The sequence below is a fragment of the Eptatretus burgeri genome, chromosome 3, assembly GCF_056783735.1.
Source record: "Eptatretus burgeri isolate ZD-2024b chromosome 3, Ebu_testis_v1, whole genome shotgun sequence".
Classification (NCBI taxonomy): Eukaryota; Metazoa; Chordata; class Myxini; order Myxiniformes; family Myxinidae; genus Eptatretus; species Eptatretus burgeri.
In genome coordinates this window covers 141,886,234-141,909,710 of record NC_140963.1, presented here as the reverse complement: position 1 = coordinate 141,909,710, position 23,477 = coordinate 141,886,234, and the positions used below count along the sequence as shown (strand labels likewise).

The following is a 23,477-nucleotide window of genomic DNA, read 5'->3' as shown; positions in this document are numbered from 1 at the left end:
CCCTCCCTCTCCTCCACCTCTCGCCCCTCCGCCCCTCTCACCCTCTCTCGCCCCTCCTCCCGCCCCTCTCACCCTCTCTCGCCCCTCCCGCTCCACCCTCTCTCGCCCCCTCCCGCTCCACCCTCTCTCGCCCCCTCCCGCTCCACCCTCTCTCGCCCCCTCCCGCTCCACCCTCTCTCGCCCCCTCCCGCTCCACCCTCTCTCGCCCCCTCCCGCTCCACCCTCTCGCCCCTCCCTCTCCACCCTCTCGCCCCTCCCTCTCCACCCTCTCTCGCCCCTCCCTCTCCACCCTCTCTCGCCCCTCCCTCTCCACCCTCTCTCGCCCCTCCTCTCCACCCTCTCTCACCCCCTCCCTCTCCACCCTCTCTCGCCCCTCCCTCTCCACCCTCTCTCGCCCCTCCCTCTCCACCCTCTCTCGCCCCCTCCCTCTCCACCCTCTCTCGCCCCCTCCCGCTCCCACTCTCGCCCCCTCCCGCTCCCACTCTCGCCCCTCCGCTCCACCCTCTTCCACCCTCTCGCCCCTCCCGCTCCACCCTCTCGCCCCCCTCCTCTCCACCCTCTCGCTCGCCTCCTCTCCACCCTCTCGCTCCTCCACCCTCTCGCCCCCCCTCCTCTCCACCCTCTCGCTCGCCCCTCCTCCTCTCCACCCTCTCTCCACCCTCGCCCCCTCCTCTCCACCCTCTCGCCCCTCCTCTCCACCCTCTCGCCCTCCTCTCACCCTCCTCTCCACCCTCTCGCCCCTCCTCTCCACCCTCTCGCCCTCCTCTCCACCCTCTCGCCCTCCTCTCCACCCTCCTCTCCACCCTCTCGCTCGCCCCTCCTCTCCACCCTCTCGCCCCTCCGCCCTCCTCTCCACCCTCTCGCCCCTCCCGCCCTCCTCTCCACCCTCTCGCTGCGCCCCCTCCTCCTCTCCACCCTCTCGCTCGCCCCCTCTCTCTCTCTCCACCCTCTCGCTCGCCCCTCTCCTCTCTCCACCCTCTCGCCGCCCTCTCTCCACCCTCTCGCCCTCCCTCTCCACCCTCTCGCCCCTCTCTCCACCCTCTCGCCCTCCTCTCCACCCTCTCGCCCTCCCTCTCCACCCTCTCGCCCCCTCCACCCTCTCGCCCCTCCTCTCCACCCTCTCGCCCACCTCTCCACCCTCTCGCCCTCCTCTCCACCCTCTCGCCCTCCTCTCCACCCTCTCGCCCTCCTCTCCACCCTCTCGCCCCCCTCTCCACCCTCTCACCCTCTGCCCTCTCCACCCTCTCGCCCTCCTCTCCACCCTCTCGCCCCTCTCCACCCTCTAGCCCCCTCTCCACCCTCTCTGCGCCCCCTCTCCCGCTCCACCCTCTGCCCCCTCCCGCTCCACCTCTCTCGCCCCTCCGCTCCACCCTCTCTCGGCCCCCTCCACCCTCTGCCCCCGCTCCACCCTCTCTCGCCCCTCATCCACCCTCTCTGCTTCCCGCTCACCCTCTCTCTCGCCCCTCCCGCTCCACCCTCTCTCGCCCCTCCGCTCCACCCTCTCTCTCCCCTCCTCCGCTCCACCCTCTCTCGCCCCCCTCCCGCTCCACCCTCTCTCGCCCCTCCCGCTCCCACCTCTCTCGCCCCTCCCGCTCCACCCTCTCGCGCCCCCTCCGCTCCACCCTCTCGCCCCTCCACGCTCCACCCTCTCTCGCCCCTCCTCGCTCCACCCTCTCGCCCCTCCTCCCACCCTCTGCCCTCCTCTCCACCCTCTCTCGCCCCTCCGCTCTCACCCTCTCGCCCCTCCTCCCTCTCCACCCTCTCTCGCCCCCTCCCTCTCCACCCTCTCTCGCCCCTCCCTCCCTCTCACCCTCTCTCGCCCCTCCCGCTCCACCCTCTCGCCCCTCCCGCTCCACCCTCTCTCGCCCCTCCCTCCACCCTCTCCACCCTCTCGCCCCTCCGCTCCACCCTCTCGCCCCTCCCGCTCCACCCTCTCGCTCGCCCCCTCCTCTCCACCCTCTCGCTCGCCCCCTCCTCTCCACCCTCTCGCTGCGCCCCCTCCTCTCCACCCTCTCGCTCGCCCCTCCTCTCCACCCTCTCGCTCGCCCCTCCTCTCCACCCTCTCGCTCGCCCTCTCCCCTCTCTCCACCCTCTCGCACCCTCTCGCCCTCCTCTCCACCCTCTCGCCCTCCTCTCCACCCTCTCGCCCTCCCTCTCCACCCTCTCGCCCTCCCTCTCCACCCTCTCGCCCTCCTCTCCACCCTCTCGCCCTCCTCTCCACCCTCTCGCCCTCCCGCTCCACCCTCTCGCCCTCCCTCTCCACCCTCTCGCCCCTCCCGCTCCCCTCTCGCCCCTCTCCACCCTCTCGCCCTCCTCTCCACCCTCTCGCCCCCTCCCGCCCTCTCTCGCCCCCTCTCCACCCTCTCGCCCTCCACCCTCTCGCACCCTCTAGCCCCCTCTCCACCCTCCTCTCCCCCTCTCACCCTCCCTCCCCCCTCTCCACCCTCTCGCCCCCCTCTCCACCCTCTCGCCCCCTCTCACCCTCTGCGCCCCCTCTCCACCCTCTCGCCCCCTCTCCACCCTCTCGCCCCCCTCTCCACCCTCTCGCCCCCTCTCCACCCTCTCGCCCTCCTCTCCACCCTCTCGCCCTCCCTCTCCACCCTCTCGCCCTCCTCTCCACCCTCTCGCCCCTCTCCACCCTCTCGCCCTCCTCTCCACCCTCTCGCCCCCTCTCTCGCCCTCCTCTCCACCCTCTCGCCCCTCTCCACCCTCTGCCCTCCTCTCCACCCTCTCGCCCTCTCCACCCTCTCGCCCCTCTCCACCCTCTCGCCCTCTCTCCCCCTCTCGCCCCCTCTCCACCCTCTCGCCCCCTCCTCTCCACCCTCTCGCCCTCCTCTCCACCCTCTCGCCCCCTCTCCACCCTCTCGCCCTCCTCTCTCCACCCTCTCGCCCTCCTCTCCACCCTCTCGCCCCCTCTCCACCCTCTCGCCCTCCTCTCCACCCTCTCGCCCCTCTCCACCCTCTCGCCCCCCTCCACCCTCTCGCCCCTCTCCACCCTCTCGCCCCCCGCTCCACCCTCTCGCCCCCCTCTCCACCCTCTCGTCGCCCCCTCTCCACCCTCTCGCCCCCTCTCTCCACCCTCTCGCCCCCTCTCCACCCTCTCGCCCCCCTCTCTCCACCCTCTCTCGCCCCCTCTCCACCCTCTCGCCCCCTCTCCACCCTCTCGCCCCCTCTCCACCCTCTCGCCCCCTCTCCACCCTCTCGCCCCCTCTCCACCCTCTCGCCCCCTCTCCACCCTCTCGCCCCCTCTCCACCCTCTCGCCCCCTCTCGCCCCCTCTCCACCCTCTCGCCCCCTCTCCACCCTCTCCACCCTCTCGCCCCCTCTCCACCCTCTCGCCCCCTCTCCACCCTCTCGCCCCCCTCCACCCTCTCGCCGCCCCCCTCTCCACCCTCTCGCCCCCCTCTCCACCCTCTCGCCCCCTCTCCACCCTCTGCCCCCCCTCCACCCTCTCGCCCCCTCTACACCCTCTCCCCCCCCCTCCACCCTCTCGCCCCCCTCCACCCTCTCGCCCCCCTCCACCCTCTCGCCCCCTCTCGCCCCCTCTCCACCCTCTCGCCCCCTCTCCACCCTCTCGCCCCCTCTCCACCCTCTCGCCCCCTCCTCTGCCTCTCCAACCCTCTCGCCCCCTCTCCACCCTCTCGCCCCCTCTCTCACCCTCTCGCCCCCCCTCTCCACCCTCTCGCCCCCTCTCCACCCTCTCGCCCCCCAACCCTCTCCAACCCTCTCGCCCCCTCTCCACCCTCTCGCCCCCCCTCCACCCTCTCGCCCCTCTCCACCCTCTCGCCCCCCTCTCCACCCTCTCGCCCCCTCTCCACCCTCTCGCCCCCTCTCCACCCTCTCGCCCCCTCTCCACCCTCTCGCCCTCCTCTCAACCCTCTCGCCCCCCTCTCAACCCTCTCGCCCCCCTCTCAACCCTCTCGCCCCCCTCTCCACCCTCTCGCCCCCTCTCCAACCCTCTCCAACCTCTCGCCCCCTCTCCACCCTCTCGACCCCCTCCACCCTCTCGCCCCCTCTCCACCCTCTCGCCCCCTCTCCACCCTCTCGCCCCCTCTCCACCCTCTCGCCCCCTCTCCACCCTCTCGCCCCCTCTCCACCCTCTCGCCCCCTCTCCACCCTCTCGCCCCCTCTCCACCCTCTCGCCCCCTCCACCCTCTCACTCCCCTCCACCCTCTCGCCCCCCCTCTCCACCCTCTCGCCCCCCTCTCCACCCTCTCGCCCCCCTCCACCCTCTCCAACCTCTCGCCCCCTCTCCACCCTCTCGCCCCCCTCCACCCTCTCGCCCCCTCTCCACCCTCTCGCCCCATCTCCATCCTCTCGCCCCTCTCCATCCTCTCGCCCCCTCTCAACCCTCTCGCCCCTCTCCATCCTCTCGCCCCCTCTCAACCCTCTCGCCCCCTCTCAACCCTCTCGCCCCTCTCCATCCTCTCGCCCCCTCTCAACCCTCTCCATCCTCTCGCCCCTCTCAACCCTCTCGCCCCCTCTCCATCCTCTCGACCCCCTCTCAACCCTCTCGCCCCCCTCTCCACCCTCTCGCCCCCCCCCCTCCACCCTCTCGCCCCCTCCACCCTCTCGCCCCCTCCACCCTCTCGCCCCCTCCACCCTCTCGCCCCTCTCCACCCTCTCGCCTCCCTCTCAACCCTCTCGCCCCCCTCTCAACCCTCTCGCCCCCTCCACCCTCCCTCGTCCTCCCCGCTCCACCCTCCCTCGTCCTCCCCGCTCCACCCTCCCTCGTCCTCCCCGCTCCACCCTCCCTCGTCCTCCCCGTTCCAACCTCCCTCGTCCTCCCCGCTCCACCCTCTCTCGCCGCCGTCCCCGCTCCACCCTCTCTCGCCGCCGTCCCCGCTCCACCCTCTCACGCCACCGTCCCCGCTCCACCCTCTCTCGCCGCCGTCCCCGCTCCACCCTCTCTCGCCGCCGTCCCCGCTCCACCCTCTCTCGCCGCCGTCCCCGCTCCACCCTCTCTCGCCGCCCTCCCCGCTCCACCCTCTCTCGCCGCCCTCCCCGCTGCACCCTCTCTCGCCGCCCTCCCCGCTCCACCCTCTCTCGCCGCCCTCCCCGCTGCACCCTCTCTCGCCGCCCTCCCCGCTCCACCCTCTCTCGCCGCCCTCACCGCTCCACCCTCTCTCGCCGCCGTCCCCCCTCCACCCGCTCTCACCGCCGTGCCCGCTCCACCCTCTCGTCCTCCCCGCTCCACCCTCTCTCGCCGCCATCTCCGCTCCACCCTCTCTCGCCGCCGTCCCCGCTCCATCCTCTCTCGCCGCCGTCCCCGCTCCACCCTCTCTCGCCGCCCTCCCCGCTCCACCCTCTCTCGCCGCCCTCCCCGCTCCACCCTCTCTCGCCGCCGTCCCCGCTCCACCCTCTCTCGCCGCCGTCCCCGCTCCACCCTCTCTCGCCGCCGTCCCCGCTCCACCCTCTCTCGCCGCCGTCCCCGCTCCACCCTCTCGTCCTCCCGCTCCACCCTCTCTCGCCGCCGTCCCCGCTCCACCCTCTCTCGCCGCCCTCCCCGCTCCACCCTCTCTCGCCGCCGTCCCCGCTCCACCCTCTCGCCCTCCCGCTCCACCCTCCCGCTCCACCCTCTCGCCCCTCCCGCTCCACCCTCTCGCCCCACCCTCTCGTCCTTCCCGATCCACCCTCTCTCGCCGCCGTCCCCGCTCCATCATCTCGCCGCCGTCCCCGCTCCACCCTCTCGTCCTCCCCGCTCCACCCTCTCTCGCCGCCGTCCCCGCTCCACCCTCTCTCGCCGCCGTCCCCGCTCCACCCTCTCTCGCCGCCGTCCCCGCTCCACCCTCTCGCCCTCCCGCTCCACCCTCCCGCTCCACCCGCTCCACCCTCTCGCCCCTCCCGCTCCACCCTCTCGCCCCTCCCGCTCCACCCTCTCGTCCTTCCCGATCCACCCTCTCTCGCCGCCGTCCCCGCTCCATCATCTCGCCGCCGTCCTCGCTCCATCCTCTCGCCCCTCCCGCTCCATCCTCTTGCCCCCTCCCGCTCCAACCTCTCGCCCCTCCCGCTCCACCCTCTCGCCCCCTCCCGCTCCACCCTCTCGCCCCTCCCGCTCCACCCTCTCGCCCCTCCCGCTCCACCCTCTCGCCCCTCCCGCTCCACCCTCTCGCCCCCTCTCCACCCTCTCGCCCCTCCACCCTCTCGCCCTCCACCCTCTCGCCCCTCCCGCTCCACCCCTCTCGCCCCTCTCGCTCCACCCTCACCCTCTCGCCCCCTCCCCTCCCGCTCCACCCTCTCGCCCCTCCCGCTCCACCCTCTCGCCCTCCACCCTCTCGCCCCTCGCTCCACCCTCTCCACCCTCTCGCCCTCCACCCTCTCGCCCCCTCCCGCTCCACCCTCTCTCCACCCTCTCGCCCTCCCCGCTCCACCCTCTCGCCCCTCCGCTCCACCCTCTCGCCCCTCCACCCTCCCTCGCCTCTCACCCTCCCTCGCCCTCCCCGCTCCACCCTCCTCGCCCTCCCGCTCCACCCTCCCTCGCCCCCTCCCGCTCCACCCTCCCTCGCCCCTCCCGCTCCACCCTCTCGCCCCTCCCGCTCCACCCTCCCTCGCCCCTCCCTCTCCACCCTCTCGCCCCTCCCCGCTCCACCCTCCCTCGCCCCTCCCGCTCCACCCTCCCTCGCCCCTCCCGCTCCACCCTCCCTCGCCCCTCCCGCTCCACCCTCTCGCCCCTCCCGCTCCACCCTCTCGCCCCTCCCCGCTCCACCCTCTCGCCCCTCCCACTCTCCACCCTCTCGCTCCCCCTCTAACCTCTCGCTCCACCCTCCCTCGCCCCTCCCCGCTCCACCCTCCCTCGCCCCTCCCGCTCCACCCTCCCTCGCCCCTCCCCGCTCCACCCTCCCTCGCCCCTCCCCGCTCCACCCTCCCTCGCCCCTCCCCGCTTCACCCTCCCTCGCCCCTCCCCGCTTCACCCTCCCTCGCCACTCCCCGCTCCGCTCCACCCTCCCTCGCCACTCCCCGCTCCGCTCCACCCTCCCTCGCCACTCCCCGCTCCACCCTCCCTCGCCACTCCCCGCTCCACCCTCCCTCGCCCCTCCCGCTCCACCCTCCCTCGCCCCTCCCCGCTCCACCCTCCCTCGCCCCTCCCCGCTCCACCCTCCCTCGCCCCTCCCCGCTCCACCCTCCCTCGCCCCTCCCCGCTCCACCCTCCCTCGCCCCCCCTCCTGCTCGTCCTCCTGGATTTAAATAAAGGATAAAAGATTGGATCGAACTCAATCTCACCAGTCAGATAAGTTGTTTAACCCACTCTACCAGCCTGTTCCATGTTTAAATTAAATAATCTAAACCAATTAACTGTGTAATATTCCATAAATGATGGAGAAAAGGTCAGGATTCGAACCTGCAGCATTTACATCAGCTCTCGTCTTATCCCATTATTTCAATTTTTATAATCTTTCAATAACGGGTCATAATCCGTTCGTACGCAGCCGATGGCTGCTGATTGTCGTATTACTGGGAGCACAGCTGTGCTGCTGATGCAGTGCCCCCATTTCCATTGAGCTGGTACGTATTTTGCCGACCTCAGAAGGATGACAGGCTGAGTCAACCCACCTGGTGTTGTTTAACATCACGACAGGGTCTCGAACGCAAGACCCTAATATGTTAAACCAGCCACTCCAACCGTTAAGGCATCACCAAGCTTTACAATGATGAACTCATGGAAGAGAATGTACATACAGGACTTTGGGACAAGGGCCGTCATCAGTGTACTTTTACTTTTCCATGGACAAGGTGCCAAGGGTGCCAGGAATGAAAGTGGGGCGACCTTTCTTGGAGTTTGCACAAGCATGGACTAGTTTCTTCCCAATAATGCATTTTGTTTCCTCGTTCAGTCGCCACTGTGACTCATGTGAGGAACTGGAGAACAAGTTGCTGCAGTAATGCGATTTGAGTGTCATTTCCCCTGTGCTTGCAGGTGGCACGTTGAGGAAGCGGCGCTGGAGATGAACAATGGACACGTCATCACGATACTCCCGTCCACTGCAGGAAGCCATCAATCATGATACCCGTGAAAACGCACGTACGCACTCGGGCCTGATACTGGGCTTCAGCACTGTTCGTTACCAACATGAAGAGGTTATCCTTCAAACAGTGAGGCTTTTCATTATTAAAGGCCATACATACTCTCGTGACAAACTAATCAAGATGTTTTGCATTAGGAAAGTTAAATGACATGTAATACTTTATTTGTATGACATAAAAACATCTTTTCAAATGTTAAACAGAGTTATCAAAGTGAGCACCAAAAAAATTAAATAACAGAATAACATGTTTCCTACATTTGTGCAGGCAATTTACACCGATGATATCAGAGGTGATATGGACAGTCGAGACCACTCCGCGGTATCAACAAGACAGTACGGGTGGTTGAGACCAGGGAGTTGTATCAAATGGACAGTACGGGTGGTCGAGACCACTCCGTGGTATCAAAAAGGCTGTGCAGGTGATTCAGCCCAATGACCTATATACACTGACTGCTGATTCGGCACCAAAACCACCACGCCATGCCACATACCAGCACTGAAATGGCTTCACCACATTGGAAAAATCCGCAAATGGTCAAATTGGGGGTTGTTCATTCACAAAACTTCATTTTCCACAACAACCACATCACGCAGTGCATCGCAGCAGTTTCCTGATGCATCGCTTCTCCGCAATGTTCGTCACTCGGCAAACGAGCAGAGACCTTCTCAGAGTACAAGTCCACGCTGATCCTCAGGCGTGGCCGGGCTGAACTGCAGCAACTTGCAGTAACACAAACGAGCGTCGTGATTATTATCCAGGAAAGTGTCCGAGATTGGAGAGCGGAGCGCGCTCTCGTGCAAGCAATCAGACGGCCTGGTCATCAGGGCTGGTGTCTCGTCCGACCGGAAGAAGGTCGTCTGGAGCCACGGGTGACGAAGGCACTGCTCTGCCGTGGCTCTGAGCCTGTCGGCAGACAATGTGGGCAAACTGAGTGTTCAACAACAGACCACAATCATGATCATTATGGCTAACTTGCTGAGTTGACTCAGCTTGCACACATCTCCACTCAGATAACGTGACGCATGGGGACGGGGTGGAGACGAGCGGGTGCGCGGGGACGAGGTAGAGACGAGCAGGGACGGGGTGGGGACGAGTGGGCGCGCGGGGACGGCGTGGAGACGAGCTGTCACACGGGGACGGGGTGGAGATGAGCGGGCGAGCGGGGACGGCTTGGAGACGAGAGGGTGCGTGGGGATGGGGTGGAGACGAGAGGGTGCGTGGGGACGGGGTGGAGACGAGCTGGAGACGAGAGGGTGCGTGGGGACGGGGTGGAGACGAGCTGGAGACGAGCTGTTAAGCGGGGATGGGGTGGAGACGAGCAGTCGCGTGGGGACGGGGTGGAGATGAGCGGGCGCGCGGGGACGGGGTGGAGACAAGCGGGTGCGCAGGGACGGGGTGGAGACGAGCTGTTAAGCGAGGACGGGGTGGAGATGAGCGGGCGCGCGGGGACGGGGTGGACATGAGCGGCCGGGACGGAGTGGAGACGAGCTGTCAAGTGGGAACGGGGTGGAGACGAGCGGTCGCGTGCGGACGGGGTGGAGAGGAGCGGGCGCGCTGAGACGGGGTGGAGAGGAGCGGGCGCGCTGAGACGGGGTGGAGACCAGCTGTCGCGCGGGGACGGGGTGGAGACAAGCGGTCACGCGGGGACGGGCTGGAGATGAGTGGGCGCGGGTACGGGGTGGAGAATAGCGGGCGCAGGGACTGGGTGGAGAGGAGCGGGCGCGAGGGGACGGGGTGGAGACGAGCGGGCGCGTGGGGACGAGGTAGAGACGAGCAGGGACGGGGTGGGGACGAGTGGGCGCGCAGGGACGGGTGGAGACAAGCGCGCGTGTGGGGACGGGGTGGAGAAGAGCAGTCGTGCGGGGACAGGGTGGAGACGAGCGGTCGCGTGGGAGCGGGGTGGAGACGAGCGGGTGCACGGAGACAGGGTGGAGACGAGCGGGGGTGCAGGGAATGGATGGAGAGGAGCGGGGACGGGGGGAAGATGAGCGGGGGCGCAGGGAATGGATGGAGAGGAGCGGGGACGGGGGGGAAGACGAGCGGGCGCGCGGGGACGGGGTGGAGACGAGCGGGGCCGCAGGGAATGGATGGAGAGGAGCGGGGACGTGGGGAAGACGAGCGGGCGCACTGAGACGGGGTGGAGAAGAGCGGGTGCGGCGGGACGGAGTGGAGTCTCCCGCGGACGGGCTGGAGAGGAGCGGTCGCCTGGTGTCGGGGTGGACAGGTGCGGTCGCGTGGGGACGGCGTGGAGAGGTGCGGGCGCGTCCGGACGGGGTGGAGTCGACCTGTTTAGCGGGGACGGGGTGGAGACAAGCGGGGGCGCGGGGGGACGGGGTGGAGACCAGCGGGCACGGGGACAGGGTGGTGACTTGCGGGCGCGCGGGGACGAGCCGTCGCTCGGGGATGGGGACGGGGTGGAGACGAGCGGGTGCGCGGGGACGGGGTGGAGAATAGCGGGCATGCGGGGACGGAGTGGAGAGGAGCGGGAGCGCGGGGGTGGCGAGGAGCGGGCGCGCAGGGATGAGGTGAAGAGGGGGCACGCCAGGACGGCGTGGAGAGGAGCGGGCGCGGGGACGGGGTGGAGAAGAGTGGGTGCGCGGGCGCGGGGTGGAGACGAGCGGGTGCGCGGGGACGGGGTGGAGACGAGTGGTCGCGTGCGGACGGGGTGGAGAGGAGCGGGCGCGCTGAGACGGGGTGGAGACCAGCTGTCGCGCGGGGACGGGGTGGAGAGGAGCGGGCGCGGGGACGGGGTGGAGACGAGCGGTCGCGCGGGGACGAGCGGATGAGAGGGGATGGCGTGGAGACGAGCGGGGGCGCGGGGACGGGTGGAGACGTGCCGGGGCGCGGGGACGGGGTGGAGAGGAGCGGGCGCGCGGGAATGGATGGAGAGGAGCGGGCGCGTGGGGTCAGGGTGGAGACAAGCGCGCGTGTGGGGACGGGGTGGAGAAGAGCGGTCACGCGGGGACGGGGTGGAGACGAGCGGTCGCGTGGGGACGGGGTGGAGACGAGCGGGTGTGTGGAGACAAGCGGGCGCGCGGGGACGGGGTGGACACGAGCGGCCGGGACGGAGTGGAGACGAGCTGTCAAGCGGGGACGGGGTGGAGACGAGCGGTCGCGTGCGGACGGGGTGGAGAGGAGCGGGCGCGCCGAGACGGGGTGGAGACCAGCTGTCGCGCGGGGACGGGGTGGAGAGGAGCGGGCGCGGGGACGGGGTGGAGACGAACGGTCACGCGGGGACGGGCTGGAGATGAGTGGGCGCGGGGACGGCGTGGAGAATAGCGGGCGCGGGGACTGGGTGGAGACGAGCGGTTGCACGCAGCAGGGGTGGAGACTAGCAGGCGCGCGGGGACTGGGTGGAGAGGAGCGGGCGCGAGGGGACGGGGTGGAGACGAGCGGGCGCGTGGGGACGGGGTGGAGACGAGCGAGCGCGCGAGGCCGGGTTGGAGACGAGCGGGGACGGGGTGGAGACGAGCCGGGGCGCGGGGATGTGGTTGTGACGAGCGGGTGCGCGGGGAATGGATGGAGATGAGCGGGGACGGAGTGGAGACGAGCGGGCGCGCCGGGACGGAGTGGAGCGGATGAGAGGAGACGGAGTGGAGACGAGCGGGCGCGCGGGGACGGGGTGGAGACGAGCGGGCGCGCGGGGACGGGGTGGAGACGAGCGGGCGCGCGGGGACGGGGTGGAGACGAGCGGGCGCGCGGGGACGGGGTGGAGACGAGGGGGCGCGCGGGGACGGGGTGGAGACGAGGGGGCGCGCGGGGACGGGGGGGAGACGAGGGGGCGCGCGGGGACGGGGTGGAGACGAGGGGAGACGCGCGCGGGGAGGGGGGGGAGGCGAGCGGGCGCGCGGGGACGGGGGGGAGACGAGGGGGCGGGCGGGGACGGGGTGGAGACGAGGGGGCGCGCGGGGACGGGGTGGAGACGAGGGGGCGCGCGGGGACGGGGCGGAGACGAGGGGGCGCGGGGACGGGGTGGAGACGAGGGGCGCGCGGGGACGGGGTGGAGAGGAGGGGGCGCCGGGGGAGGGGGTGGAGACGAGGGGGCGCGCGGGGACGGGGTGGAGACGAGCGGGCGCGCGGGGACGGGGTGGAGACGAGGGGGCGCGCGGGGACGGGGTGGAGACGAGGGGCGCGCGGGGACGGGGTGGAGACGAGGGGCGCGCGGGGACGGGGTGGAGACGAGGGGGCGCGCGGGGACGGGGTGGAGACGAGGGGCGCGCGGGGACGGGGTGGAGACGAGGGGCGCGCGGGGACGGGGTGGAGACGAGGGGCGCGCGGGGACGGGGTGGAGACGAGGGGGCGCGCGGGGACGGGGTGGAGACGAGGGGCGCGCGGGGACGGGGTGGAGACGAGGGGCGCGCGGGGACGGGGTGGAGACGAGGGGCGCGCGGGGACGGGGTGGAGACGAGGGGCGCGCGGGGACGGGGTGGAGACGAGGGGGCGCGCGGGGACGGGGTGGAGACGAGGGGCGCGCGGGGACGGGGTGGAGACGAGGGGCGCGCGGGGACGGGGTGGAGACGAGGGGGCGCGCGGGGACGGGGTGGAGACGAGGGGCGCGCGGGGACGGGGTGGAGACGAGGGGGCGCGCGGGGACGGGGTGGAGACGAGGGGGCGCGCGGGGACGGGGTGGAGACGAGGGGGCGCGCGGGGACGGGGTGGAGACGAGGGGGCGCGCGGGGACGGGGTGGAGACGAGGGGGCGCCCGGGGACGGGGTGGAGACGAGGGGGCGCGCGGGGACGGGGTGGAGACGAGCGGGCGCGCGGGGACGGGGTGGAGACGAACGGGCGTGCGGGGAATGGATGGAGAGGAGCGGGGACGGGAGGGAGACGAGCACGCTCGCCGGGACGGAGTGGGTACTCGCGGGGATAGGGTGGAGACGAGCGGGCGTGCGGGGACGGGGGGGAGACGCGCTGTTAAGCGGGGGCCGGGTGGAGACGAGTGGCGGCGGGGTCGGGTTGGTGGCGTGCGGGTGTGCGGGGGCGCGCCGTCGTGTGGGGATGGGGATGGGGGGGAAGCGAAGGGGCGCGGGGGGGCGGGGTGGAGGTGGGCGGGGGGGCGGGGAGGGGGGGGAGAGGAGCGGGCGCGTGGGGATGGGGTGGAGAAGAGCGGGCGAGCGCGGACGGGGTGGAAACGAAGGGGCGCGCGGGGACGGGGTGGAGAAGAGCGGGGATGGGGGACGGGGTGGAGAAGAGCGGGCGAGCGCGGACGGGGTGGAAACGAGGGGCGCGCGGGGACGGGGTGGAGAAGAGCGGGGGCGCGGGAAATGGATGGAGAGGAGCGGGGACGGGGTGGAGACGAGCGGGCGCGCTGGGACGGGGTGGAGAAGAGCGGGCACGACAGGACGGAGTGGAGACTCGCGGGGAGGGGGTGGAGAGGAGCGGATGAGAGGGGACGGGGTGGAGACGAGCGGGCGTGCGGGAACGGGGTGGAGACGAGGGGTCGCGTGGGGACGGGGTGGAGACGAGCGCGCACGCAGGGACGAGCCTTCGCTCAGTGATGGGGACGGGGTGGAATCGAGGGGGCGCGCAGGGACGGGGTGGAGACGAGCGGGTGCGCGGGGACGAGGTGGAGAAGAGCGGGCGTGCGGGGATGGGGTGGAGACGAGCGGTTGCGCGTGGACGGGGTGGAGAGGAGCGGTTGCGCGTGGACGGGGTGGAGACGAGCTGTTAAGCGAGGACGGGGTGGAGAGGAGCCGACGCGCGGAGATGGGGTGCAGACGAGCGGTCGCGCGGGGACGAGCGGACGAGAGGGGACGGGGTGGAGACGAGCGGAGGAGAGGGGACGGGGTGGAGACAAGGGGGTGCGCAGGGACGGGGTGGAGACGAGCTGTTAAGCGAGGACGGGGTGGAGATGAGCGGGCACGTGGGGACGGGGTGGAGAGGAGCCGTCGCGCGGAGATGGGGTGCAGACGAGCGGTCGCGCGGGGACGAGCGGATGAGAGGGGATGGCGTGGAGACGAGCGGGGACGGGTGGAGACGAGCGGGGACGGGTGGAGACGAGCGGGGACGGGTGGAGACGAGCCGGGGCGCGGGGACGGGGTGGAGAGGAGCGGGCGCGCAGGGAATGGATGGAGAGGAGCGGGCGCGTGGGGACAGGGTGGAGACAAGCGCGCGTGTGGGGACGGGGTGGAGAAGAGCGGTCACGCGGGGACGGGGTGGAGACGAGCGGTCGCGTGGGGACGGGGTGGAGACGAGCGGGTGCGTGGAGACGAGCAGGCGCGCGGGGACTGGGTGGAGAGGAGCAGGCGCGAAGGGACGGGGTGGAGACGAGCGGGCGCGTGGGGACGGGGTGGAGACGAGCGGGCGTGCGAGGCCGGGTTGGAGACGAGCGGGGACGGGGTGGAGACGAGCCGGGGCGCGGGGATGGGGTTGAGACGAGCGGGTGCGCGGGGAATGGATGGAGATGAGCGGGGACGGAGTGGAGACGAGCGGGCGCGCCGGGACGGAGTGGAGACCAGCGGGGACGGGGTGGAGGAGCGGATGAGAGGGGACGGGGTGGAGACGAGCGGGCGCGCGGGGACGGGGTGGAGACGAGCGGGCGCGCGGGGACGGGGTGGAGACGAGCGGGCGCGCGGGGACGGGGTGGAGACGAGCGGGCGCGCGGGAACGGGGTGGAGACGAGCGGGCGCGCGGGGACGGGGTGGAGACGAACGGGCGTGCGGGGAATGGATGGAGAGGAGCGGGGACGGGATGGAGACGAGCGCGCTCGCCGGGACGGGGTGGAGACGAGCGGGCGTGCGGGGACGGGGTGGAGACTAGCTGTTAAGCGGGGACGGGGTGGAGACGAGCTGTTAAGCGGGGACGGGGTGGAGACGAGCGGGGGCGGGGTCGGGTTGGTGACTTGCGGGTGTGCGGGGACGAGCCGTCGCTTGGGGTGGAATCGAAGGGGTGCGCAGGGACGGGGTGGAGATGAGCGGGTGCGCGGGGACGGGGTGGAGAGGAGCGGGCGCGCGGGGATGGGGTGGAGAAGAGCGGGCGAGCGCAGACGGGGTGGAAACGAAGGGCGCGCGGGGACGGGGTGGAGAAGAGCGGGGACGGGGGACGGGGTGGAAACGAGGGGGCGCGGGGACGGGGTGGAGAAGAGCGGGGCGCGGGAAATGGATGGAGAGGAGCGGGGACGGGGTGGAGACGCAGCGGGCGCACTGGGACGGGGTGGAGAAGAGCGGGCACGGCGGGACGGAGTGGAGAGGAGCGGGGACGGGGTGGAGAGGAGCGGATGAGAGGGGACGGGGTGGAGACGAGCGGGCGTGCGGGAACGGGGTGGAGACGAGCGGTCGCGTGGGGACGGGGTGGAGACGAGCGCGCACGCAGGGACGAGCCGTCGCTCGGTGATGGGGACGGGGTGGAACCGAGGGGGCGCGCAGGGACGGGGTGGAGACGAGCGGGTGCGTGGGGACGAGGTGGAGAAGAGCGGGCGTGCGGGGACGAGGTGGAGACGAGCGGTTGCGCGTGGACGGGGTGGAGAGGAGCGGTTGCGCGTGGACGGGGTGGAGAGAAGCGGGAGCGCGGGGAAGGGGGGGGAGAGGAGCGGGCACGCGGGTGTGGAGAGGAGCGGGCGTGCGGGGACGGGGTGGAGAGGAGCGGGCCCGCCGCGACGGGGTGGAGACGAGAGGGCGCGCGGGGACGGGGTGGAGACGAGGGGGCGCGGGGGGAGGGGGGGGAGACGAGGGGGCGCGCGGGGGCGGGGTGGAGACGAGCAGGCGCGGGGAACGGGTGGAGAAGAGTGGGGACGGGGTAGAGTCGAGGGGGCATGCAGGGACGGGGTGGGGAGGAGCTGGCACGCGGGGACGGGGTGGAGACGAGCAGGGACGGGGGGACGGGGTGGAGAGGAGCGGGCGCGCGGGGACCGGGTGGAGATGAGCGGGCGTGTGGGGACGGGGTGGATAAGAGCGGGCGGGGGGCGGGGTGGAGTCGAGGGGGCGCGCAGGGACGGGGTGGAGAAGAGCGGGCGCGGGGCGGGGTGGAGTCGAGGGGCGTGCAGGGACGGGGTGGAGAGGAGCAGGCACGCGGGGACAGGATGGAGACGAGCGGGGACGGGGGACGGGGTGGAGAGGAGCGGGCGCGTGGGGACGGGGTGGAGAGGAGCGGGCGCGCGGGGACGGGGTGGAGAGGAGCGGGCGCGGGGCCGGGGTGGAGAGGAGCGGGCGCGCGGGGACGGGGCGTAGCGGAGCGGGCGCGCGGGGCCGGGGTGTAGAGGCGCGGGGACGGCGTGGAGAGGAGCGGGCGCGCGGGGACGGGGTGGAGAGGAGCGGGCGCGCGGGGACGGGGTGGAGAGGAGCGGGCGCGCGGGGACGGGGTGGAGAGGAGCGGGCGCGCGGGGACGGGGTGGAGAGGAGCGGGCGCGCGGGGACGGGGTGGAGAGGAGCGGGCGCGCGGGGACGGGGTGGAGAGGAGCGGGCGCGCGGGGACCGGGTGGAGAGGAGCGGGCGCGCGGGGACCGGGTGGAGAGGAGCGGGCACGCGGGGACCGGGTGGAGATGAGCGGGCGCGTGGGGACGGGGTGGATAAGAGCGGGTCGGGGCGGGGGGGAGTCGAGGGGGCGCACAGGCACGGGGTGGAGAAGAGCGGGCGCGGGGGCGGTGTGGAGTCGAGGGGGCGCACAGGGACGGGGTGGAGAAGAGCAGGCACGCGGGGACAGGGTGGATACGAACGGGGGTGTGGTGGAGAGGAGCGGGCGCGCGGGGACGGGGTGGAGAGGAGCGGGCGCGCGGGGACGGGGTGGAGAGGAGCGGGCGCGCGGGGACGGGGTGGAGAGGAGCGGGCGCGCGGGGACGGGGTGGAGAGGAGCGGGCGCGCGGGGACCGGGTGGAGATGAGCGGGCGCGTGGGGACGGGGTGGATAAGAGCGGGTCGGGGGCGGGGTGGAGTCGAGGGGGCGCACAGGGACGGGGTGGAGAAGAGCGGGGGCGGGGTGGAGTCGAGGGGCGTGCAGGGACGGGGTGGAGAAGAGCAGGCACGCGGGGACAGGGTGGATACGAACGGGGGTGTGGTGGAGAGGAGCGGGCGCGGGGGGGGGGGGTGGAGAGGAGCGGGCGCGCGGGGACGGGGTGGAGAGGAGCGGGCGCGCGGGGACGGGGTGGAGAGGAGCGGGCGCGCGGGGACGGGGTGGAGAGGAGCGGGCGCGCGGGGACCGGGTGGAGATGAGCGGGCGCGTGGGGACGGGGTGGATAAGAGCGGGTCGGGGGCGGGGTGGAGTCGAGGGGCGCACAGGGACGGGGTGGAGAAGAGCGGGGCGGGGTGGAGTCGAGGGGCGTGCAGGGACGGGGTGGAGAGGAGCAGGCACGCGGGGACAGGGTGGATACGAACGGGGGTGTGGTGGAGACGACCGGGCGCGCGGCCGCGGGGTGGAGACGACCGGGCGCGCGGCCGCGGGGTGGAGACGACCGGGCGCGCGGCCGCGGGGTGGAGACGACCGGGCGCGGGGAATGGGTGGAGAAGAGCGGGGACGGGGTGGAGAGGAGCGGGCGCGCGGGGACAGGGTGGAGAGGAGCGGGCGTGCGGGGACGGGGTGGAGAGGAGCGGGCGCGCGGGGACGGGGTGGAGAGGAGCGGGCGCGCGGGGACGGGGTGGAGAGGAGCGGGCGCGCGGGGACGGGGTGGAGAGGAGCGGGCGCGCGGGGACGGGGTGGAGAGGAGCGGGCGCGCGGGGACGGGGTGGAGAGGAGCGGGCGCGCGGGGACCGGGTGGAGAGGAGCGGGCGCGCGGGGACCGGGTGGATAAGAGCGGGTCGGGGGCGGGGTGGAGTCGAGGGGGCGCACAGGGACGGGGTGGAGAAGAGCGGGTGCGGTGTGGAGTCGAGGGGGCGCACAGGGACGGGGTGGAGAAGAGCAGGCACGCGGGGACAGGGTGGATACGAACGGGGTTGTGGTGGAGAGGAGCGGGCGCGCGGGGACGGGGTGGAGAGGAGCGGGCACGCGGGGACGGGGTGGAGAGGAGCGGGCGCGCGGGGACGGGGTGGAGAGGAGCGGGCGCGCGGGGACGGGGTGGAGAGGAGCGGGCGCGCGGGGACCGGGTGGAGAGGAGCGGGCGCGCGGGGACCGGGTGGAGAGGAGCGGGCGCGCGGGGACGGGGTGGATAAGAGCGGGTCGGGGCGGGGTGGAGTCGAGGGGGCGCACAGGGACGGGGTGGAGAAGAGCGGGGCGGGGTGGAGTCGAGGGGCGTGCAGGGACGGGGTGGAGAGGAGCAGGCACGCGGGGACAGGGTGGATACGAACGGGGGTGTGGTGGAGACGAGCGGGCGCGCGGGGACGGGGTGGAGACGAGCGGGCGCGCGGCCGCGGGGTGGAGACGACCGGGCGCGGGGAATGGGTGGAGAAGAGCGGGGACGGGGTGGAGATAATTGGACGCACGGGGACAGGGTGGAGACGAGCGGGCGCGCGGGGACGTGGTGGAGACTCGTGGGCGCGCGGGGACGGGGTGGAGACTCATGGGCGCGCGGGGGACGGGGTGGAGACTCGTGGGCGCGCGGGGACCGGGTGGAGACGAGCTGTCGCGCGGGGACGGGGTGGAGACGAGGGGGTGCGGGGAACGGGTGGAGAAGAGCGGGGACGGGCTGTAGACGAGTCTGAGGCCTTTTCGACAAGGCCCGCTGCTGTGCTAAATTTGGATTAACGTGGATCCACCGATTCATGATTTGCAATGTCCCACCGTAAATGAAGAATCAGTGAATCCACATTTAAAAGTAGGAGTTAAATGGATATCAAAACAGTTGTTTCTCACCAGGTACAGTCACCAAAATAACAATGGCATCTTGTTTGCGCCCATCATTTTAAAAAGCACAAATAACTCAAGGGACTAATCCAAGGCAAAGGAGATGTGAAAACAGCACAACACACCGAAAGGTGAGGTTTGCCATTTTGTTCATCATCAGTTTGCTTTGCCTGAACACCGATACGCTTTCACCGCCTCCTATTAACTTTGGAGTCAACCGTACTCGGGCTTTTTGATGAGCAGCGTTTGGATGAAGTCAACTGCCGCCTGGGAGACTCCCGTGAAGGTGGTCGGCGAGTAGTCCACATGGAGAAGGGAAATGTTTAGGAAGGTCTCCTGCTTGTCCTCGCCAAGGAAAGGAGATGTGCCAGTCAGCATGACGTACGCCAGGACACCTATGCTCCTGTGCCAGGCACACATAGACACACCCATGCATGTCCCACCTTTAAACAATCATGGTGACCCAACTTCAAACTCAAAATGTCACCTTTCACTCACTTTCAGCAATGACACGCACACTGCAATTACAAGCTCCAACCTCCCAAACCCAACCAACCACACCCCACCACAGAACGAAAACCAATGTAAAATACTTGTTCATGTGCCAAGTGCTACTTTCACCAATCACCCAAAACCCAGGACATGACACTTACCACATGTCTGTTGCTGTCGTAATAGGCTCGTAGTCCAGTATTTCTGGTGCTGTCGAAAAAAAAGGCCAGACAGAATGGAGCACAAACTGGAGGATTTCCAGTAAGTTGGACACACCAATCTGCTTCCTTAATTGTGATTCAGACAAAAACATTCAAATCCCTCACACGATTTCCATGGCACAACAAAACTTGACGTGCACTTGGAACATCCTCGGGGAGGACCGTGGACCGATTTGAAAGCTCGAGCCTAATTTGGGACTGGCAGGATGGCCTTGAAGTACGCTCACTTCTAAGCTGTTTCGTCTGGGTTCGAATCTCAACCCAGCTATAAACTGTCATCTCAGTGTTTCACAGGCAGGGTAATTCATCCATGTGTGCCGTCCCTCGGATGGACGTTAAATGGAGTTCCGTCCGCTGACATCAGTTTATGGGCGTTAAAGATTTCACAGTGTCCTTCATGAAGGGTAGGTGAGCTATTGCCGGTACCCTGAACTGAAATTCCACATTCCTGCTCCAACCACTGCTGCGAAGGCAATGGCAAAGCACCCGGTATAAGCCTTGCCACAAAACTGCTTTGGCAGCACCAACAATACTAACAGATGTTCCATCAGAATCAGATCCCCCATGCTTAACTAAACTGTTCCGAAAGCAACAGGTAAATCTTACCAACATACTCGGGCGTTCCAAGAATCTCACGGAGTTCGGCAACGCTGCTCACACGACGAGACAGGCCCAGATCCGCAATTTTTATGTCCCCCAAAGGCACAGCGCTCGTCAGGAGAATATTCTGAGGCTGAGAAAGGTTTTGATCAGTACGGAAGAAGAGGGAGGAGGGGAAAAAAAGAAATGGAACAGGTTTTTCACATTGGAGGTGACACAGTGGCTTCACCTTTTCACTGCTTGCACCACAACTCGGTACAGAAGGCAAAGATCTTTTGTACGAGGGTCATCCCAAAAGTCACATGGGTTGGTTGACTTTTGGGATGACCACTCAACAATGGGTTGAATCTCAGAATGGATGATTGTATCATGAGTTGTACCAGCAAGTACTGTCATAACCTGGTGACCAAGACCAAAAAATAAAAAGTGCTACAGAGTGTAACCGGATGGAGTTTGAAAACACTTGGGTCAGATTTTCAGAGCACGGACACAAACAATTCCAATGTGTCCAAGACACAATTACTTGGCTGCAGGAACCACAACTATGTCAGATATTGCAACCAACAGGTGGAGAAGGTTCATAAGCATCGCAAGCGACAAGTAAATGAGACAATGGACATTAGTAGAGACCCATGGCGGAGCATTTTACTAGTTTATGGAAGGTCTCGTATGACTGGGACGACATCAGTGGAAGAACCTCAATAAACCAATACGTCCAGGGACCATCACCTGACATCATGGATGTGGAGCCCTCATCACCTGTTACTCCATTTCAGTTTTTGCACATACAATGATAATTTTTTTTCCACTCACTCACACCGCGAAACCAGCTCAAATCAACATGCTCCCTCCCTTACCACTCACCGCTAAACCAGCTCAAATCAACATGCTCCCTCCCTTACCACTCACACTGCTAAACCAGCTCAAATCAACATGCTCCCTCCCTTACCACTCACACTGCTAAACCAGCTCAAATCAACATGCTCCCTCCCTTACTACTCACACTGCTAAACCAGCTCAAATCAACATGCTCCCTCCCTTACTACTCACACTGCTAAACCAGCTCAAATCAACATGCTCCCTCCCTTACTACTCACACTGCTAAACCAGCTCAAATCAACATGCTCCCTCCCTTACTACTCACTACTAAACCAGCTCAAATCAACATGCTCCCTCCCTTACTACTCACTACTAAACCAGCTCAAATCAACATGCTCCCTCCCTTACTACTCACTACTAAACCAGCTCAAATCAACATGCTCCCTCCCTTACTACTCACACTGCTAAACCAGCTCAAATCAACATGCTCCCTCCCTTACTACTCACACTGCTAAACCAGCTCAAATCAACATGCTCCCTCCCTTACTACTCACTACTAAACCAGCTCAAATCAACATGCTCCCTCCCTTACCACTCACACTGCTAAACCAGCTCAAATCAAATCAACATGCTCCCTCCCTTACCACTCACCGCTAAACCAGCTCAAATCAACATGCTCCCTCCCTTACCACTCACACTGCTAAACCAGCTCAAATCAACATGCTCCCTCCCTTACTACTCACTACTAAACCAGCTCAAATCAACATGCTCCCTCCCTTACCACTCACACTGCGAAACCAGCTCAAATCAACATGCTCCCTCCCTTACTACTCACACTGCTAAACCAGCTCAAATCAACATGCTCCCTCCCTTACTACTCACTACTAAACCAGCTCAAATCAACATGCTCCCTCCCTTACCACTCACACTACTAAACCAGCTCAAATCAACATGCTCCCTCCCTTACCACTCATACTGCTAAACCAGCTCAAATCAACATGCTCCCTCCCTTACTACTCACTACTAAACCAGCTCAAATAAACATGCTCCCTCCCTTACTACTCACTACTAAACCAGCTCAAATCAACATGCTCCCTCCCTTACTACTCACTACTAAACCAGCTCAAATCAACATGCTCCCTTACCACTCACACTGCTAAACCAGCTCAAATCAAATCAACATGCTCCCTCCCTTACCACTCACACTGCTAAACCAGCTCAAATCAACATGCTCCCCCATTACCACTCACAGCACTAAACCAGCTCAAATCAACATGCTCCCTCCCTTACCACTCACTACTAAACCAGCTCAGATCAACATGCTCCCTCCCTTACCACTCACCGCTAAACCAGCAAAGATCAACATGCTCCCTCCCTTTCCACTCACTGCAAAACCAGCTCAAATCAACATGCTCCCCCCTTACCACTCACACTGCTAAACCAGCTCAAATCAACATGCTCCCCCCTTACCACTCACACTGCTAAACCAGCTCAAATCAACATGCTCCCCCCTTACCACTCACACTACTAAACCAGCTCAGATCAACATGCTCCCCCCTTACCACTCACACTACTAAACCAGCTCAGATCAACATGCTCCCTCCCTTACCACTCACCGCTAAACCAGCTCAGATCAACATGCTCCCTCCCTTACCACTCACTACAAAACCAGCTCAAATCAACATGCTCCCCTCTTACCACTCAGCACCAAACCAGCTCAGATCAACATGCCTGCCCCCTTACCACTCACCGTTAAACCAGCTCAGATCAACATGCTCCCCCCTTACCACTCACACTGCTAAACCAGCTCAAATCAACATGCTCCCCCCTTACCACTCAGATCAACATGCCTCCCCCCTTACCACTCACACTGCTAAACCAGCTCAGATCAACATGCTCCCCCCTTACCACTTTTTCGGGGGGGGGGGTGAGGGTGGTATACAAGACGAGTCTGTTGGTGGTGGAATTGGTAAAGCCTTGTTGTATCACCCTCACTGGTAAGGGTTCGATTCTTGCTGGGCCTTTCAACACCCTGCAACAGAATGACGCCATGTCCAGGATCAGGTCTAGCCACGAAGCGCTCATAACTTGCTGGGAGCTCTCCGATCTCTCAAAAGTGAGGATAATTGAGGAAAAAAAATGGAACGGAGACACGAGCCAGTGTCATATGAACGAAGAATCAAGTCATTGGACGCAACGCACCAAATCGTGGGGGGTGGGAATAAAAAAATGGGGGGGGGGACAGCTTGGCCAAGCCAAATAAATTCTCAGCTTGGTGTTTTGCCAGCACCACCAAGTAAATGCATTTGGAAACTACATTTTGTAGTCATGGTAAAATGACGTTAAATCGAGTGCGCTCAACAAGCCTATGTTGAGCATCGTAACTCCCTGCCGCACAAAGGAGCCAAAGCTGGCCATGTGACGTTGTTCAAGATGTCACAAGACGCCTTTACAAAATACTTTGCATTGTGGGGAAAATACCCATGCCAGCTGGGAGGGGGCATTTCAATTTTGGGTGTGCAGTGTGTGTGCATGTGCAGATTATGTGATGCCAAGAAAACCCGAACAAGTTAGGAAGGTTCAAGTACGTGTTAGCGAAATAATAAAAAAAACAT

At 67.0% G+C, this 23,477-nt stretch overlaps 3 protein-coding genes and 1 long non-coding RNA gene across 4 annotated transcripts in view; 1 reads left to right on the top strand and 3 right to left on the bottom strand.

The window, feature by feature from the left end:
* LOC147031174 (uncharacterized) overlaps window positions 1-8,221 on the top strand; it is a 34,579-nt gene extending 26,358 nt beyond the window's left edge. Inside the window, exon 2 of the long non-coding RNA XR_015056706.1 lies at window positions 7,915-8,221. This is a non-coding gene — a long non-coding RNA (uncharacterized LOC147031174). The remainder of the gene's footprint in view (window positions 1-7,914) is intronic.
* Window positions 7,698-23,477, bottom strand: part of LOC147031171 (serine/threonine-protein kinase 17B-like) — a 34,040-nt gene continuing 18,260 nt past the window's right edge. Inside the window, exons 4-7 of the mRNA XM_085875986.1 lie at window positions 20,050-20,176; window positions 19,384-19,432; window positions 18,954-19,133; window positions 7,698-8,927 (exon numbers count right to left, since the gene is read on the bottom strand). Of these exons, the coding sequence (XP_085732112.1) occupies window positions 8,690-8,927; window positions 18,954-19,133; window positions 19,384-19,432; window positions 20,050-20,176 (594 nt within the window). The 3' untranslated portion in view covers window positions 7,698-8,689. The remainder of the gene's footprint in view (window positions 8,928-18,953; window positions 19,134-19,383; window positions 19,433-20,049; window positions 20,177-23,477) is intronic.
* Window positions 10,314-11,804, bottom strand: LOC147031173 (uncharacterized; the record flags this gene model as incomplete). The annotated part of the gene is made up of 1 exon (XM_085872067.1): window positions 10,314-11,804. A coding segment is annotated over one exon (1,491 nt), but the record flags the coding sequence as incomplete, so codon positions are not given.
* LOC147031172 (uncharacterized) lies at window positions 13,130-14,155 on the bottom strand (the record flags this gene model as incomplete). Its single annotated transcript, XM_085872066.1, has 1 exon — window positions 13,130-14,155. A coding segment is annotated over one exon (1,026 nt), but the record flags the coding sequence as incomplete, so codon positions are not given.